A 20,291-nucleotide genomic window follows, 5' to 3' on the forward strand; every position below is an offset into this window, starting at 1 on the left:
GTTTTGGTTAAGGGTTATACAACTCATCTTTATCTCTTTGCAATTTTAAAAATTTTAAAGTTATCAAATCATATATAAGATTTTATAAAAATCTTATTCTTCAGATGTTTGACTCCCTTTTGGAGAATCAATTGTCATCTTGCAAAACCTTTTCTCAGTAAGGTCAACAACTGTTACCACTTCCGTTATTCTTGCAACATGGCTTTTTATTCCACGTCTACATATCTTCATCTTTACGTATAGTTGTAGCCTACGAAGAAAGTAAAACAATGTTTATCTATATTGTAAAAACAAATGGAGGTTCAACCGTTGGTAATGGAAAACAAACTCGATATATGTGTTCTTTTGGAAACCTATATTTATCTTTCCCATTTTGGGAAAATATGTGCAAATGTTTTTAAGGTGTAACTGAACTTCAAATTCCTCTTTGGGTGCCGGAGTGTCTCGGTTTATTTCTGGCTAAGATTTGAACAAAATTAATTTTATACTTTTACATTTTACTCACTAGGTTATGCGTTGTTATGTGGTGGGTAAGAATGACCGTAAATTTAATTATGTCAGTAATCATTAAATCATTTATCATCATACAACACATTCACATCTTTAAACACTACTTTACCAAATATGTCAAAAAAACCTACATCAAATTGGCAAACAAATAAATGGTACAAACAAAATAGAGAAAATAGTATAATAAGAGAATACATATTAAAGTAGAAAAAAATGTAGAGTTTGATGATGGAAGATATTTGTGATGATTGCCTTAGTTGAAGTAGGTTTGCGATTAATGATTATCATACATTAACCAAAATGATATGTTTATTAAACAAGTTCAATATTAAAAAAAATCGGAATACATAATTTTTATACTTTAAATCAATTTTCTAAAGTTAGACAATAAAAAAAAATAGAATATTTAGAATCTAAAATATTAACGAAACCTTTTATTATTAAAAAAAAAATACTCGTAAAAAACTACAATTTAAAAATAAAAATTTGAATAAATTAGTCAGTTTTCATACGTATATACATGTCACTAGTTGCATCAATCCATCCTGTCTCGCTCCCCCTCCCCCTCCAATCTATCAAAATTACATACATATACAATACAATTATTATAATACATACGTACATACACACACACACATATGCACACCTTATTACATGTTTATTCCAATAATAAATAAAAAATTATTACCTCAACAAATAAATAAATTCACTATATAGTGATTTTAATTTAATAATAAATAATTTAAATTACTAACCCTAACTAATTTAGTTATTTATCTTCTTCCTCCACCGAGGTGCGGTGGTTATGGCGGTTTCAGAAGAAGAATCATCGTCGGCGAATCGGAACAGATCACTGGGCAGTGGCGGTGGTGCTCATTATCTAGCTAAATGTGTTCTTAAAGGAAGCGCTGTTCTTCATGTCCTTTACGCTCACTTCCGATCGCCTTCCTCTTACGACATCGTTTTCGGCAAGGTCTTTTTTCTATTCTGTTTCTCCAAATCAATTTTTTTAATGTTTTTTGTATATATATATATATATGTAATTAGTGTTAGGAAAGTGATATAAAGTTATATATATATATGTATATAATATATATGACACTTATGTCTACTTTATCATTTTGCCTCTAATCCAAATTTCTATATGTAGTGAAAGGTTCATTCGAGAACGAATAATTTGACAACTTTTAATCTAAATACGTGTTATATCGCATGTTATAAAGTTTGTTCACGTGTAAGAAGTGAAGGAGATCAAATGAGAATAATAAAAGAAATAGTTGTAAAGCATGTGAATTAATTTCGTTACATGTGAATAAAAGCTAATTTCATTATTTTTTTTCCCTAGATTATAGCTCTTTTGTATGATATAAACCTTCTTGAATGTGAACGGCGTAATTCAAAAGTTCTCACTTAAAGTAGGGTTAACCTTATGTATATGCATATATGTGGTATTGCAGTATAGTGATATGTTATGTTGTTTGGATGCAGGAAACATCGATAGAGTTGGTAATGATCGATGATTATGGAGTACTGCAGTCTATATGTGAGCAATCGGTATTTGGAACTATTAAAGATATTGCTATCCTTCCATGGAATAAGAGGGCGCATGCTGCAACCCCTCAGGTACTTGTGAAGTTGCACTCTATTTGATTTAATTCTAATTTTGTATGGCAACGCTGCCGAGAGCATAAGTGTTACTTTTTATGCTTTAATGAACGGCTGTTTGGAGTTCTGTTAAGTCATTACTGAAATGTTTGAGGAAGTGGTTGCGTGGAATGATGACGACAACCACGGTTAATTTTTAAGATTTGGCCCATTGGGGGATGTGCTGTTTCTCAAGGACTAAAAATATTTTAGTTATGTCATGCTTTTAACTTGTACCTCCTGCTATAGAAACTTTGAGATTCCATTTGATATCAAGATAGTTCCGGACGAAGTGTGACGTATACTAGATAATCTAAGTTGTCATTTTTCGTCAATGCTTATTAGATCTAGTGTTGTGCCTTTTTGAGGCACGTACGTGGCCAACCTCACTCGTATCTTGGAATTCATGACAATAAGGTACCATTTGGTTTAAAGATTTCAATGGAATATGATGGAAAGGAATTTGTGATATCTTATGTTAATCTAACATGACAAAGAGGAAAATCCAAATTCGTTTCCATGAAGTCCATTGAAATCTTTGAACCAAACAGCCCCTAAGTTTCTTGTAGACATTCTAATTGCGTGATGTTTTAGGTCATATTTCGAATGTAGAAATATATGCACCTCTATCTAATTCTAAAAGATTTTTACAGGAGTTGCATGATAGAGTATACAATGGAGTATTACGGAGAACTCTAATGTATAAGTTTGTAAAGCTTATTGGGTTTTTATGAGGTGGCAATTTCGAGTAATTTACATTGTTGATTTGAATTATGCCACAATTTTAGTGAGTAAATCTGGTATACAGTAGAACCTCTATAAATTAATACTCGATAAAATAACCTTGATAAAACTAATAATTTGTCTGGTCCCAACTTGGGACCAGTACAAATTTGGACCCCAATCGATAAAATAATAACATAATAATTTTTACTAAAACCCAAGTGTAGATATATTAGTCCCATTGAAACTATAAATTAATAATTCTATAAATATTCCAAAATTCTAATATTGTCTAGTAAAGAATGAAAATTGGACATGGAAAGTTTTGATAAGAACCCTGATGATACCCAAAGAGTGTTTGATATTGTTCCTTGACTAAGAGATATTAGTCCCACTGTGCCATATCTTGCTGAGTGCATTTTTGGTGATCTCTCTTATACTCGCATAACAGTTTACATTGTTGATTGGTCATGGTTGTTTTTTTAACACTTTTTAGTTTAGAAGTAATAGTTGATGTGATTTTAAAAGCTATCATTCGACATTTTATAGTGATCAATTTAAAATTATGTACATTGAACTATCTTTAATTTAAAATGATGAACTTAACAAGTTCATTTAATGTATGAATGTAAATTGCACATGGAAACTTTGAAGGTCATATATGAACCTCTTTACAATAATAATTTATTAATTTACCGATATAATAATATCTCGTTAAATTAATAAAAAAGCTTCGTCCCAACATTATTAATTTATAGAGGTTTTACTGTATAACAAACATGGCTTAAAAGGAAACTGTGTAATATTTAGAATAAATGGATTGTCAATCTGCCACGATCTACAGGGATTTTAAATACTAACTAAGGCTGATAACTGTTTTGATTATTTTGTTGTTGTAAATGTAAACAAGGCTAGGGATAGATTTTATCTGGTTGGTTCCAAACATAAAGTTGTGAGGCTACAAAATACCAATATCAGCTTATTTAGCCTTTGTACGTAGATCTACATCAATCCATAAGGAGAGTAAAATTATAATGTTTTTCCTCTACTTTAGTAACTGGTGAACGGGTCAAAATCGTTCAAAGTGTTCTTTAAATGCTTGATGTTTATACTAAAAATAGATGATCAAATTTTGTAACCATGTTTTTATTGTTTAAAATAAGATTTTTACTGATTTTATTAGATATTTTTGTAACGTGAGCTTGGTTTGGGTCGTTTTTTGGTTAAAGCTGAGACTTACCGTAAAGTTTGGTTTCTTAGTAATAGAAACGGTGCTGTTTCATCACAGTTCAATCGTTAGGTTGTCAGGTTTTCACTTACAATGGAGTGGATTGCTATATTATTTTTTTTCCATTTTTTTCACATTTAATATTTCTTTTTTTGGTTTTTCCGTAACCGGTTTAGGCACATTATAATTACTTTATGTATTCAAGTTTTCACCTCAAAAATAACCAACACAATAAACATAAATAAGCATCATCAATGTCCCTTACAGTTACAGATTGGTAAACTTATACTCTGCTAGATTGTTAACTATATGGTGTTAGATGTATTCTACGCCAAACTTAATGTTGACTCGAAATTGAAAAGTGAGAACATTATAAACCAAAAACATGTAAATTATCCGAAGGAAAACAAAAACAATTAATATATGCTCTATTAAATTGTTAATAATTCCTGTGCCAAATATGACTGGCTATTTACTTCATATATTCATGTTAGTTATGCCGATTGTTCACTCTGGGTATTCATGTTACTTGGTTGACTCAACTTTGATTTATTAAACCTTTCCATCTTGCTACTGCTACCCTGTGACAATAAGCTCGAACAAAACCTTGCATTTGATAATCTGGTGAAGCACAACAGTTTTGCTCAATGTTCCCTGCTTTTACATTGTTGTAGGTACAAGGAAATGATCTTTTGCTTGTTACTTCAGATTCTGGAAAGCTCTCGGTTCTTGCATTTTCGAATGAAATGCACAGGTTTTGTTTCTTGTGATGATCATGAAGAGATGCATTTTACATGTCATTTTGCTGCTATCTACTATTTTCATGTGACACATGTGCTCTCATTTGTTTGCTTAGATTCTTCCCTTTGACTTATGTTCAACTATCTAGCTCACCTGGAAACCTCAGGCATTATATTGGTAGAATGCTGGCTGTTGATTCAAAGTAAGTTGGTATTTTAGTTGATTTGGTTTGCAAGGGCTGAATATAACGGGTTTGATTTTTATTCAGTGGCTGTTTCATCGCTAGTAGTGCTTATGAGGACCATCTGGCTCTATTTTCAGTTTCTAGTTCCGTAGGTGCTGATATTATTGACAAGGTTAGTGTGTTTCCGGTATTATTCTGGTTCTTAATATCACAGTAGTTAGAAAAGAAGACTGACTCTTACCTTGTTGATCGAGATTTAAGATGCTTGTCTATTCTCTTGCTGCAGAAAATATTTTGCCCTTCTGATATTGAAAATAATACAAGTACAAATACTGGACTTACTAGTATCCATGGTACTATATGGAGCATGTGCTTTATCTCGAAGGATATGAGTCAGCCATGTAAGGAGCAAAACCCTGTGTTAGCCATTCTTCTAAATAGGTATGCCAATGCATTGCATCTTCATTGGGACTTGTTAACCAGATTTAGTAATATAACTAATGTTCAGTGTGTTTGGATTTGCGTTTTCCAACCGATTGTCTTGTCAGCTTTAAAAGTTTGGATAACTAAATCGTGGTTATGAATCATGATCATCTTTTAGTTATTAACTGGAACAATATTGATGATCTAAATATAACATTTATGTTTTTTTAGTCATGTTATCTGTTGACTTTTTGGATAACCAGAGTTAATCAAACTCTTGAATAGATGATCATCAAATTAATGCTAATTCAAATAACAAAAACACATACAAACCAATCTTCCACAACATGTTTCATGTTTGATTACAGCTAACTTCTTGATTTTGATAGTTTAATGCCACATAGTTACTTTCAGATTGTACATCCAAACACCCCTCAATTTCTTATTCGTTACTTTGACAATTATCTTTTCCCTAACAACAAATTACAATCGGTATATGTTTTGCAGAAAGGGATCACTCCTTAACGAGCTTTTGTTACTAGAGTGGAACACTAGGGACAATTTTATCCATGTACTTTCCCAATATGCTGAGCTTGGACCACTAGCACATGATATAGCTGAAGTTCCCAATTCTTATGGATTCGCATTTCTCTTTAGGGTTAGTGACGCTCTTCTAATGGATCTTAGGGATGCCCACAACCCTTTATGTGTATATAGAACAAGCCTTAATGTTTTGCCCTCGGTGGTAGATTACCATAACTTCATTGATGAATCATACCGAGCGAATGATGTTTACGAAGAAGGTAATATCTGCAATGTGGCTGCATCTGCTCTTTTGGAGCTTAAAGACATAATTAAGGATGACGATCCTATGAGTATAGATGATGATAATGGTTATTCATCAAAATCAACATCCACCCGTGTGTGCTCATGGTGTTGGGAACCGGGGAAGGTTGAAAACCCGAGAATGATCTTTTGTGTGGATACCGGGGAGCTTTTTATGATTGAAATTTTTTACGATTCCACTGGTCTAAAGGTCAACCTGTCTGATTGTCTCTATAAAGGTTTACCATTGAAAGAGCTTTTATGGGCTGAAAATGGATTTTTGACTGCACTCTCTGATATGGGTGATGGGGTGGTATTAAAAATTGAAGATGGAAAGCTACAATACAAGAGCCCGGTCCAAAATATTTCACCAATCTTGGATATGTCACTCGTGGATTTCCATGATGAAAAACATGATCAAATGTTTGCTTGTTGTGGGATGGCTCCTGAAGGGTCACTACGGGTTATTCGAAATGGTATCAGTTTAGAGAAGTTATTAAAAACGGCCCCTGTTTATCAAGGGGTCACGGGTACCTGGGCTGTTAAAATGAAATTAGTGGATTGTTACCATTCTTTTCTCGTGCTATCGTTTGTAGAAGAAACACGGGTGCTTTCAGTTGGTGTAAGCTTCACCGATGTAACTGATTCAGTTGGATACCGACCTGATGTGTGCACTTTGGCGTGCGGTGTTATTGATGATGGGGTGCTGGCTCAGATCCACCAGACTGCCGTGTGTGTTGCTTTACCCACGGTTGCAGCTCACCCAGATGGTATCCCCTTCACGTCTCCAAATTGCACATCTTGGTCTCCCGATAATATGACTTTTAGTCTCGGGGCTGTAGGACCTAAGTTTATAGTTGTGGCGACCTCAAATCCGTGCTATTTATTTGTTCTTGGTGTGAAACGCGTGGCAGATTATCAATGTAAAGTTTATCAGATACATAAGGTTGGATTGGAGTATGAGTTGTCGTGCATTTCCATTCCCCAAAAACCTGTTGTAGGAGACGCATTGAAGTCTAATAAGATTGATCTTACCAATGGGGTTGAAATTGGAAACACATTTGTTGTTGGGACCCATAGGCCTTCGGTGGAGGTGCTATCTTTTTCACCTGATGAAGGCATAAGATCTCTTGCAATTGGAGCCATTTCATTTACAAATGGTATTGGAACAGAAGTTAGTGGTGCGGTACCTCAAGATGTAAGGCTTGTAAAAGTTGACCGACTTTATATCATTTCAGGGTTGAGGAACGGTATGCTACTCAGATTCGAGTGGCCAAGTTCATCGTTAGAATCTTTAAAATCATTACCATATGTAAGATCTGTTAAGTCATTAACATTGACCTCACCGGATAGCACCTCATCTATGTATACGTCTGTTGTTTCTGAGATGACAAAAGGCAACCACCCAGTTAGTCTTCAGGTTATTTCAATTCGTCGAATTGGTATCACACCGGCCTTTTTAGTTCCACTCAATGATCTCCCGGATGCTGATATAATTGCTTTAAGTGATCGGCCTTGGCTATTACATACTGCAAGGCACAGTCTCTCATACACTTCTATTTCTTTCCAAGCATCCACACATGCAACTCCTGTTTGTTCGAGCGAATGTCCCAATGGAATTTTGTTTGTCTCTGAAAATAGTCTCCATCTGGTAAGGACATAGAATTGAAACACTAATTCATTTAAATTAAGGGGTGGCAAGTAATAGATAACAAGAGAATAAGATAATTTGGAAGAATAAATAAACAGGCTGTAGTAAGTAGTGTTAGGATGTGTTTTTGTTTTTTGAAATTATAATCAATCATGTAATCGGATGTTTGAGTGCTTGGAACATTTTGATTAATTATAAATTTAATAGAGTATGTCCGAAAAGGATATTTTTATGAAAAGATTAGAGATGCTTGGTGAAACGGGGTTAATCTTTTAAGTCGGTTATGGGAAATTGCAAGTAAGTAATCTGTTTTACCATTTGATATTCAGTTTTATTGTGACTGAGAAGAATGGATTACACACAATTGCTTATTTGGCAATAATCAGAAACATAATATGTTTATCATGGCATCCAAAACTGTGCATTGAGACTTGCTGTAATAAATAATTATTTACATCATGCAATTCCAGACACCCTCTAAAAACTTGTGTTTCATGTTATGAGGCGACGCACCAAATTGCTCACATGCTTATGTTTAACATACTACCTATAAAAGAAATGGTATACCATAATTTGTTTTTGTGTTGTAATATTATTGTTGTCTTGAATTATATCATTCATACAAATTCCCTCTTTTCTCAACCTCATATCATGGTAATCTTACATGGCGTTATAGGTGGAGATGGTGCACAGCAAGAGGCTGAATGTCCAGAAGTTCCACCTTGGAGGCACGCCACGAAAGGTTCTATTTCATACTGAAAGCAGATTGTTGCTGGTTTTGAGGACGGATCTGAGTGATGACACGTGTTCATCAGATATTTGTTGTGTAGACCCCCTGAGTGGTTCTATCTTATCGTCGTTTAAGTTTGATCCTGGGGAAACAGGGAAGTGTATGGAGTTATTAAGGGCGGGAAGTGAACAAGTATTGGTGGTAGGTACTAGTCTTTCTGCTGGTCCTGCTATTATGCCCAGTGGTGAAGCTGAAAGGTTGGTATAGCTTTTTTATTCCTGACTTCTGATATACAATCAAATTACTGTTATGATTCTGTCCTAGTTTTGCTGTTGCTTTCATGTTTCCAATATTAGTTAATCTTTTAAAGATTTTGATGGATATGAAGCCTCTCTTTTTCGATTTTCTTCTTTTTGAGACCATCATCATTCACTCATACTTGGCTTTTTTATTGCAAACAATCCCCTACATTTTTTAATAAGAAATTTGGTGAAAGAGTGTTTGTTTGATTTTTGTTTTTTACTTTCATAAATGTCTCGGAAGCCCAAAAAATTTATGTTGGACGACCTATTATTTCTTCTTCATTTTCTCCTAAACTATTCCATTGACCATTTAGCTAGTCAAAAAGGCAAGTCTTACATTGATATCTAAGCGTATGAAAGATGATTCTTGTCACTCCAGACCAAGTTTCTAATATCATGGGCTGATATAGTTCCCCATTCATAGTGTACTTGGTCGTTCTATATTACCTCTGTGTGAATCATGATATTAAGAGGTTCTTGTACTTGTAAATAACAATGTATCCCAGTTTTTTATTTCTTCGTATTTTTTTTGGCTTCATTAATCTGTTAACAGCACAAGAGGCAGATTATTAGTCCTTCGTCTCGAGCACAAACAAAACTCGGATAGTGGTTCAATGACGTTCTATTCAAAAGCCGGCTCGTCATCTCAACGAACTTCACCTTTTCGTGAAATTAGTGGCTATGGAGCAGAGCAACTCTCAAGCAGTAGTCTTTGCAGCAGCCCGGATGATAATAGTTATGATGGGATTAAGCTTGACGAAACTGAAGCATGGAACTTAAGATTAGAGTATTCAACCAATATGCGTGGGATAGTACTTGCTGTCTGTCCATATCTTGACTGCTATTTCTTGGCCTCTGCTGGAAGTTCTGTAAGCTTTTTTCTTCTATTTTTTCTCTGCTGGTACTGCTCTAAACTTTCGGCTATGAAATTGAAGCCCTTGACAACAGTTGCATTTTAGAGCTGGCAATAGCTTTAGATGATGGGTATAAAATGGGTCAAGGTTGTAAAGGGTAGTTCGATTATGAGCCATTGGCTGTGTTGCCCTGAAACAGATTGTCATAATTTTATGAATAAATTGGAGTATTGAAGTTTTAAGTTTTATGCATTGACGTACCACTTTGGGCGACTTTCAACCCGTTTCTGTTTAAGCTGATTTTACCCATCTATATAATAAATGAAACATAACCGGAATCGACCTATTTTTAATTAATAAGTATACGGATATAAATTCCCACCTCTTATTTACTTATGTTTTTCTTCTATTCTTCCAGTTTTACGTCTGCAGTTTCCAGAATGATAGGGTCAAAAGATTGGCTGTTGGAAGGACACGATATATGATCATGACTTTGACCACTCACTTTACTACTATTGCTGTTGGTGATTGTCGTGATGGTATTCTTTTCTACGCATATTATGAGGTTTGTAAGTCAGTGTTGGTTTTAATTATTTGCTTTGTATTATAATGCCAGTTTTAAATAGAACATAGACTATGCACAGGTATGAGATTTTAAAAAATGGATCATTTGTTACAGGATCTTAAGAAGGTGGACCAACTATACAGTGACCCTGTCCAGAGGTTGGTTGCGGATTGCCTTCTTATGAATATTGATACAGCTGTAGTGTCGGATCGTAAGGGGAGCATTGCAATTTTGTCCAGTTCGCATCACTCAAGCGGTGAGCTTTTCATATACATTATATCATAATCTTGTAACTAGTCTCTGGACCAGTGTGGATACACAGGCGGTGTATGGTAATGATTTAAAAATATTTGAAGGACTAATAAGTATTATTTAAATTTTGTTTTTTTTATGTATAAAACATTACATACAAATCCTTAATATCAGGACACATAAGACATTATATCGTTGCTCGTTACATTTGTTAGTGTTCGATATGTTATGTTAGTTTCACAATTTCTATATACTTGTATTGCATGAATATGCTGAAAATTGTTTCAATATTTAATGGAAATAAAGTGGTTATTATCTGTGTTTTGAAAAATAAATTTGAGAATTTTTTAGTTAAATAGTGGGAAATTTTTTCGTTAAGGGAATGTTATGTTTTGATATATATTAAATGAATATTTGACATTGTTATTTGTTTGGGAAATAAGGGTTATCAATAGTTAAAGAATATTTTTTTGGTAAATTGGTTAAAGAATATGTTTTGATATATATTAAATTGGTTGATTAAGTTGATTGAATAAGAAAGGACTAAATTGATTTAACATATAAGAATCTTGTTGGTTAATTTAAAGTGTTTTTTTTTCTAAGAAGCTTTTTCCTTAATTATATTAAGATATTGGAGGTGGCGATTTCAACCCAATAACACTTAAATAGGTCTATCCGGATTGTTTTTTTTTTCCTTTTACTATAACATGTACAAAAAGTTGGCTTAAAAGGAAAAGGGTCAAATGGGTTGAAAGTTGCCGATTGTGTAATTAATGCATAAAATGTTTTTGAACGTTTTATTATTGAAGATATGTTGGACACATAATGTATTGATGAACCCCACCTGACTCATTTCAACCTGCGCGAAAGTTTCTAGTTTTGACGTATATATAAAACCATCCACCTCTTTTGTCAGTGTGTAAATTTAATTGGGTTTTACTACCGAGTAGCTCCTATTCTTCCTAGGTGGATGCAGTTGTATGTTGATCACCTCCATTTTTCTTATCAGTATATTATTTTTGATATTTTTATATGGTTTCTTTATATGTGATACAGACAATGCAAGTCCAGAATGTAATCTGAAGATTTGTTCATCCTTCTATATGGGTGAGGTTGCAATAAGTATCAGAAAGGCAAGTTTATTGTCCTCTTAGATAGTTTAAGATTAGTGCACTTGAAAATGACAATCTCACATTTGTTTGTTATTTTTGTTGGATTCATGATGCGATTAACCTCAAATCATGTGATAATACAAAAACAAAAAGATACAATGTTTTTGACAGAAGTTGTCACATGCTTAATCATTTGAACTCACATTTTTACAATTTCTCTAGAACCATCCAATTTTTGCAAACTATCATATATTAGTTGTCTATGCCCTTGGTCAAGGCTCTGTATAAAAAAACTGTGTTTCTGTTGTCATCTACTTCATTGAGCTGAGTAGATACTCCATTGGTTTGTTTATGGTTGAATTATCTTTCCTCTTTATGTTGTATCTAATGACTTGTAGTCTCCTTTTATGCTAATTTTCTAGGGTTCATTTTCTTACAAAGTTCTGGCTGATGATGAAATGAGGGAATGCGACATTGCTAGTTCAATTTTGGATTTATCACACAGTAGTATTGTGGCAAGCACATTGTTAGGAAGCATAATAATCTTTCTTCCTATATCAAGGTATGAATTCATTATGTTCTTTTCTGATGGAGATTTGAGCAAAGTACACTTCTGTATGTAGTTAGTAATTTGAATGTTGGGAGATTCTGGGAGTTAAACTCCTACTTTGATAACCAAGACAACCAAAACCGAATAAGTAAGATATCAAGGATGTAGTAAAAACCTCGTCACCTTATGTATGCTGTATGTTTCCTCTGATTCCTAGTCTATGACATATGATGGGTTATGGTTCTGGTGCTTCAACTTGTACATGGTCACTTAATAATAAATTAATTTAGCTCCTGAAATGGAATATGCAGCTCTATATCATAAACATTTTAATGCACTAGTTTGAAAATAAGACTTGTACGATTAATCAGAGGGTAGTTTTAACCCACATATATTCAAATGGGTCGGTTTGGGATATGTTTTCTCTTTTAATAAGTTCAAGGGGTTAAGCTAAAGATAAACTAAAATGGAAACATATTAAAATGAGAGGTGAATCAAATGGTTTACACTATGTATACAAATGCAAAAGATCTTCAAGATTAATTTGATAATAAAGGGCTAAAGGCTACATTATTCTTGTAATCATATATAACTCAATTATTTCTTTTATTATGAAATAATGGAAATGTTTGTGGGTCGGTCCAACCTTATTTGGCATTTTGGCCCATACTAAAAGTTGTCTGTTACCCAACCTAACTGACCGGTTGAGTTCTTAACCTTTGCTTGTTATGATCTTAAGTGTGTCTCTGAATAGTTTGACCTGGATCAAAAGATGTCCTCTCTATGATCCGAATCTGATTTTTCTGGATAACGCCTGAAAAGAACTTGTTTATTGGCCATATTTTTGCTCATTAGGTGTGTAGCCATGTGCATATTACATTAGTCGCATTTTAATTACTTTAGAAATTCATATCTGCATTCTGTGGTGTTTAATATCTTACATTAGTAGATGACTGTTATCTCTCAGGGATGAGTATGAGCTTTTGGAAGAGGTACAATGTAGGATGGCAGTTCATCCGTTGACGGCTCCTATTCTTGGGAATGATCATAACGAATTCCGCAGTCGTCAAAGTTCGGTAAGACAAGTTTGTCATCATCATTATTGAAGGGGACATTGTCGATCTGCTAACTTATGATTTGGATTGAGCTAGGTTGTGCTTTATCTCTAATGAGTCTAACTAGAAGCATTGGCTAAAACAGAAATGGGTTGATTGTCGGCAAATATCTATTTTAAATACATTGAAACTGCTAAAATAATTTTGTTCATAAATTTTGATGATTGCTGGAAAATAGCTTTTGTAATCATATACCAGGCACTGATGCTATTAAAGGAAATGCTAAAAATTTAGGACTAAACGTGTTCCTGTCATCCTACTTCGACCACATGTTTTTACCCATATTAAAAAGGTACCTGTCTGAACCTGAATCTGTTTTGACATTTTCTCCTTCCCATCGTGTTACAACCCATACCAAATAGTGACCCACTGAACCTGTTTTAGACTTTTACCCGACCTGAACCATCTGTTTTGCCACATCTAATCTTAATTGTTGCAATATCTATAGTTTTAGTAGTTAGATTATGATTTCTTGCAGTGGTACCTTCTAGCATGCCACTGTATTTACACAGGCATTGCACTGTTTTGGCCTTGACTTCATTGATGTTTGTACCATATATGAGGGAATGTCATTTTTCGTTTATGTCATCAACTTTGCAGGCAGGTGTGACAAAGATTCTCGACGGCGATATGCTAGCTCAGTTTTTGGAGCTTACTAACACCCAACAGGAAGATATACTTGCTCAACCCCGAGCCCCTCATAAGAACATCATTTCGAGTAGCTCAAAGCCACCACTCTTATATATTAACGTTAATAAGGTTGTGCGACTTCTTGAACGCATTCACTATGCTCTAAACTGAAACCCCCTGGGCCTTATCATCTTAATTACCTTCCAAACGATTGTGGTTCTGGCAGAACCTCTAAGAGTGTTTTTTTCCCACTGAACCCGTGATGTAGCAACCATCCACTTTGGCAACAGAGTGAACCCTTGATGGAACTCTTGTGGTTTCTGGTGCTCATAAGTACCTGATAGAACCCCAAGTCAAATAAGCTGACGTGGCATTGGATCTTTGATCAAACAGAACAACCTTTATATACGTGTAGATAAATTTGGCATTTAATGCCTCTTTTCCTGGTTTACCTTTTCTTTTTTCTTAAATTTCAATTGTATACAAGCATTGTGTTGACGACACTTTTATGGTTCAGCTTTTGTTGTATAGAATGAGAGCTAGAAAGTAGAAAGTATATACTTGTAGTAATATGTAAGTTTATTGGCGTCACCTTTTATTTTTGAGGCCAAGTATACTTGTCTCCTGGAGACGAGACTGTAAATACAGTGTAGGATTCAATCTTGAAGCGGTGTATCTTCCATCTGCAATTTAGGGTGATTTTCATTGGTGTCTCGTATTTCCAGCCTAATTGGGTAACCCACATTGTAAATTTCTGTAGCTCAGTGAAGTAAAATCAATTTCTGTAGCTCAGTGAAATAAAATCAATTTCTGTTAGCAATTAATTATTATTAAGAAGAAGAAAAGCTTAGTGATAAAGAGTTAATTTTTATAAACTTTCACCGAAGAGTGTTACATTATTGTTTGATAATTGATATGCGGTAATGCAGTATAATTGAAATGAGCTCTATAGGGGCTGAGTTCAAGTTTGGCTTAGATGTTAAATTTCAGCTTGAGCTTGGCTTAAGGATATGATAAGGCTCGGTTTGAAAGAAATATATCAATTTATCTTTGATAGAGGTAAAAATTATTTTTTATTTGATAATCTAATTTGATTATAAGCAAAATGTTTTAAACAAAAGTCCTATTATAAATTGTTAGTACTGATACCAGTGTGCGATGCCGGTTGACTAATAAATATTTATATTAATTGATCTTATTTATGTGAATCTTAAGATACTTTAAAATACTTATAATTCGATTATCATGTAGATTATTCTTTGAGATGTCTTTAAAAGACAAAATCAAAACCATATGTTGACCAACAAATTTGTTAATATTAATTTTTTTTAATGTTGTACGGGAAAGAAAGTTATCTAGAAATTTTTCTAACATAAAATCATCAATAAGGGAAGTGGTATCCTCGCAAAGCTTATCTTAAATTTCCGAGACTAATTCCTTTCCTAACAATTGTTTGGATTCGTTTATTCTATAACAATAACACAACATAGTATAAGTAATAACAAATTTTTAAGCATTAACATTATAGTTATAAACGATATGTAATGTAAATTTTGATCAGTAAATATAATCTCAATTATTCAGGGTAACAATGGATTGGAAAAAGAATGCATGTTTAAATTATACACGAACAAATAGAATAATCAATCGTTTCGAGAGTAATATCATCTACCAACATATCGGTAATAGCTATGGTGTATTCGGTATTAGCCATTATGTTCATACAAACACGAAGAATTGTAACATATAGAAACAAATACGAAGATATTAGATTAAACTTTAAGAAAAGAAAAAAATAAAATTGCTAATATATGTTCATACAAAACACACCATACATATAATACAAACATATATATTTTAAACATATATATTTTATATTATTCAATAGGCAATCAACCACACAAAAATATAAATAAATTAGTATTATTGAAGTTACTACAATACCTTAAATTCAACTGTCGAACTCAAATACAATGTACAACTTATAGTTAAATCTATACATACATGATATATATATATTAATAAATAAAGCCCGTAAGGCGTCTAACATTTAGTAAAACAGGAATAGTTGTATTAGAATTAAGAAATTAAAGATGTAGTATAAATAATTTATTTATATATATTAATAGTTTAATAGATTTTTTTTTAATAAATATGACTAAAAGGACACATGTCGTTTTAATATTGCGTCACATGTCTATCAATGAGGGCTTTAATCCTGTTAGTTTTTTGTTTTCTATTAAGCAGTTAATATATTTTTGATGACGGCCGGTTAGGTTTTGTGGGGTGTGGTGAATGAGAGGTGAGTGTGTGTGATATATAGGGAAGATGGTGTGATTTAGGACTTGGTGTTTAATGACTTTAGTGCCCTTTGTTGGTTGGCTTTTGATATTTTACTCCCTTGTTTTTTTGGATAATGTTAAAAAAAAAAAAAAAGCTGACTAGTTTTATGGGAACCATCAATGAGGGCCCCAATTTCCTTTGATAGGTAGTCTATATATATATCTAGGGCTGGTCCAATTTTCTTTGGCACAAAAGCACTTGGGCCTAATTTTCTTATATGAATTTATCTTTGATAGAGGGAAAAAAATCTTTGATAATCGAATTTGATTATAAGCAAAATGCTTTAAACAAAAGTCCTATTATAAACTGTAATAGTATCTAAGATAATCAGTTAGGATTTCTAAATCTAATAATAGAATTTGATTATAAGCACTAAACATTCCTAAAAAAATCTTGTTTTGAGCTGTAAAATTGTGACTCCGTTGCAGTCTTAATGCAAGATACTCAATGCACATTATTTGTGGCATAGAAACTATTTTGTTTGTGTGTGTTGAATATTTCAAACAGTCTACATGGACAAAACTGATAAGAACTAACCAAGAGCGGGTTGTAGTAACTATGCTTGTTGTGGGTCTTTCCTTTTCAAAGAAGTAACGTTTTTGTGAAGCAAATTTGTAGGACTCCCCATACGACGAGTAGTCCATGTTTTAGAAAATGAATTGTAGGCGTAGTCAAGTTCCGGTTTTCCCAAACACAAGCATACTAGATCTAGAAATGCTTTGTTGACTTACGAGTTTCACAAATTTGCTTGACAAACACCTCATTTATGCAAAAAAAAGATAACAATAATATTTCAAAAAATAGCTATTTCTTATATCAAACATTATAATATTATATAAGCATTGGACCACATAAAATTGTATACATTGATAGTATGAACATTTATAAAAGAGAAAATAGCCTAGATACCCAAAAACCATCTTCAATATATGAAAATATCCAATTTTTTTCGAATTCACCAAAAATACCCATAAAATCGCAAGACCGCAAGGAGGAGTTGTGGATCGCAAGCCTTGCTTGCGGATCGCAAGGAATCCTTGCGATCCGCAAGCAAGGCTTGCGATTTTGACTTTTTTTGACTTATGGATAAGATTTTTTTTTGAGATTTTCTTGTACTTGTTAAGATAGCAATCGGATTTTTATGTATTTTTTTTACTTATGAATTTACCAACAACCTTACACCATAAACAACACCATAGTTTACTGTTTTTTTCAATTTGCAAAGTAAAAGGTATGTTTTTCTTAGCTAATAAGTATTTAGTATTTAATTTTGTTTTGTTTGAAACGTAGAGTTAGGATGGAAGTTTGAGGCTGAACTCCGAGTCTTCTTAGGTACTGGTGTGTCACTAAGAACTGAGACGGTTTTTATGTTTTCATTATGGAAAATTGTTATTTAACAAGTGAAATTTGCTACCTGTTTGTGTTTCTTTGATCATGGTAATCTTGAAAGACATAAATCTAGTAACAAAGCTAAGATTAAAATTCATTAAATAGTAATTTCAACAGGTTTTATCAAGAAAATGGACCACGTTATTACTGGACTCGAGTCAGAAGTGTAAACTGGTCAATATTTTGTTGCTCTGTGCTTGAAACTTACAGAAACTCGATGATAAATCTTTTTGAGCAAACAGGTTTTTTAGTTGACTAGAGATAAAAGAAAGTTTTAACTTTGTACATGTCATTACTTGGCTGAGTTTTTGGTAGTTGGTACTGTTGTTTCAAAAACCCTTGTATCTTTTTAGTAGTTGTTTATCAACATTGTAAATACAAAATTGGTCCTCGTGGTTTGCCACTTTTTGCAACGGCATTAAATACTAAATACTTATTAGCTAAGAAAAACATATCTTTTACCTTGCAAACTGAAAGAAACAAAAAATTATGGTGTTGTTTATGGTGAAAGGTTGTTGGTAAATTCATAAGTAAAAAAAAGTACATAAAAATCTGATTGCTATCTTAACAAGTACAAGAAAATCTCACAAAAAATGTTATTCATAAGTCAAAAAAAGTCAAAATCGCAAGCCTTGCTTGCGGATCGCAAGACTTGCTTGTGCATCGCAAGGATTCCCTGCGATCCGCAGCTTCTCCTTGCGGTCTTGCGATTTTATGGGTATTTTTGGTGAATTTAAAAAAAGTTGGGTATTTTCATATATTGAAGATGGTTTTGGGGTATCTAGGCTATTTTCTCTTTATAAAATGGACCACATAATAATATTATGGACCACATTATGACAGGGACATTTTTGTTGCTTAAGTGAAAAAGGACATGGCCTATTGATTTATAGAATAATACTCAATGTATTAGTGAAAGAAACACACCATCAAATTTATATAATACTTTTTTTTATTAAGTATTAAGTACATGATCCCAAAACATATAAATAATAACAAGCATAGTGCCCGCGCAATGCGGCGGTGAAAATTTACAATGTGTGATATGCCGTGATGACGATTTACATAAATGAAACTACATGTATTAAAAAATTATTTATACATAAAAAAAACTTCAAACTTATATATTTATTTACAAACCAAATAATAAAGTTAATAGAATAGAACAGTAGGCTGATGGGTTTTTAATAAACTATGTGGCCTTTCTCCCACCAATCCTTCCCTACTACTGCTGCCCTCCACCGTCGAAAATCGACGGCGCCGCTCTCTTTTTCATGAGTTAGCCGATAGCTACCACCACTACACCGAATATAGTTTAGGTAACATCCCAAAATTTTAAGACGAATAAATATAAACCTTTATTGTAATTTTAGCATTAAAATTATCTCATAGTATTTTGGATTTAGATACGAGATTAATTTAGTTGAAACCTTAATAGATAGCGGGTATAATACCCCTTTTGTTTTGGTTAGGGTGTGACACAAGAATAATGTGCCAACCACATACCATGGTGACTAACACACTTCTTATTCAATTTTCACTTTCCAATCTTTTATTTCTTCCATTGTCTTCTTCAATCTTCCAATATCTATTACATCAATTACTTCTATTATTGATAATAACAATAATCATCATCTTAACATTCAGGGAGCGTTTGGCTCACAGAATGTTTTTGGAATCTTTCAAAAGAATTGGAATTCGACGGAATGAAATTTGACGGAATGTTTTTGATTTTTTGAAAATTCAATTGACGAAAGGAATGAAATTTCTTCATCCATTTCCAAGGAATGGAGATTTCATCAAATGATGGAAGGTTTACATTCCTACGGAATAAGATTCCCCCATAGGAAAATTTGTGACATTAATTCTCAATCTTAACTCTTTTCTTCAAGCTAAGAATTTCTTTAACCTAGTTTTAGTTATAATACAAAAATTAGGGTTCATGAAATGAATGAATTTAGGGATTTTAAAAAAGATGATGTTTTTGATAAATGAAAATTGAGGGTTTCTAGTTAGATTGCATGAAAATTTTGATGGGTAGTATTGAAAACAGAATCTGACAGATTCTGTATGTGTTTTTGTAACGTGTAAAACTCCCCTGTATCAGATTAATCACTAGTTGATCTCTAAAAAGAAAATTTGATTTTATGTGTCTTCTTTAAGTGTCCACTGGAATGAGGAAAACATGTTGTGTAGAACTCGATTTATGAATTTTTGAAATCAGTATGGTCAATCTGATTTTCAATAAGAACCGATTCTATATCTGTTTTTGAAACGAGTAAAACATATTTGTAAAGGTGAAATCATGTGTTGATCACTAAAGATAAAATGTATCTATATGTGTCCTCTTTAATTGGACATTGGAATGGAGTAAAAATGTGGAGTAGAACTCTAGTTATGAATATTTGAAGTCAGTATTGTCAATTTGATATTTCAGTAAGAATTGGTTCTGTATCTGTTTTTTGAAACAAGTAAAACACATTTGTAAGGGAAAAATCATGTGTTGGTCACTAAAGATAA

General features: G+C 33.0%; 1 protein-coding gene across 1 annotated transcript; it reads left to right on the forward strand.

Annotated features, from left to right (window-relative positions):
* The first annotated feature begins 1,151 nt into the window (after positions 1–1,151).
* Positions 1,152–14,744, forward strand: LOC122603189 (splicing factor 3B subunit 3). The gene is made up of 15 exons (XM_043775828.1): positions 1,152–1,483; positions 1,999–2,133; positions 4,780–4,859; positions 4,962–5,048; positions 5,115–5,202; positions 5,317–5,471; positions 5,961–7,929; positions 8,606–8,916; positions 9,515–9,830; positions 10,234–10,380; positions 10,495–10,636; positions 11,689–11,765; positions 12,167–12,306; positions 13,262–13,370; positions 14,010–14,744. Exons 1-15 carry the CDS (start codon positions 1,316–1,318, stop codon positions 14,208–14,210), a joined length of 4,125 nt encoding a protein of 1,374 aa, XP_043631763.1. The 5' UTR covers positions 1,152–1,315; the 3' UTR covers positions 14,211–14,744.
* Positions 14,745–20,291: the final 5,547 nt, after the last annotated feature.

Source organism: Erigeron canadensis, chromosome 6 (assembly GCF_010389155.1).
Source record: "Erigeron canadensis isolate Cc75 chromosome 6, C_canadensis_v1, whole genome shotgun sequence".
NCBI lineage: Eukaryota > Viridiplantae > Streptophyta > Magnoliopsida > Asterales > Asteraceae > Erigeron > Erigeron canadensis.

Bases quoted from the DNA above. Each gene is read 5' to 3' on its own strand.
- LOC122603189 (XM_043775828.1), top strand. From the start codon at position 1,316: ATGGCGGTTTCAGAAGAAGAATCATCGTCGGCGAATCGGAACAGATCA. The intron at 9,831-10,233 runs GTAAGCTTTTTT...CTATTCTTCCAG, and splicing joins TGGCCTCTGCTGGAAGTTCT to TTTTACGTCTGCAGTTTCCA. The intron at 11,766-12,166 runs GCAAGTTTATTG...CTAATTTTCTAG, and splicing joins TTGCAATAAGTATCAGAAAG to GGTTCATTTTCTTACAAAGT.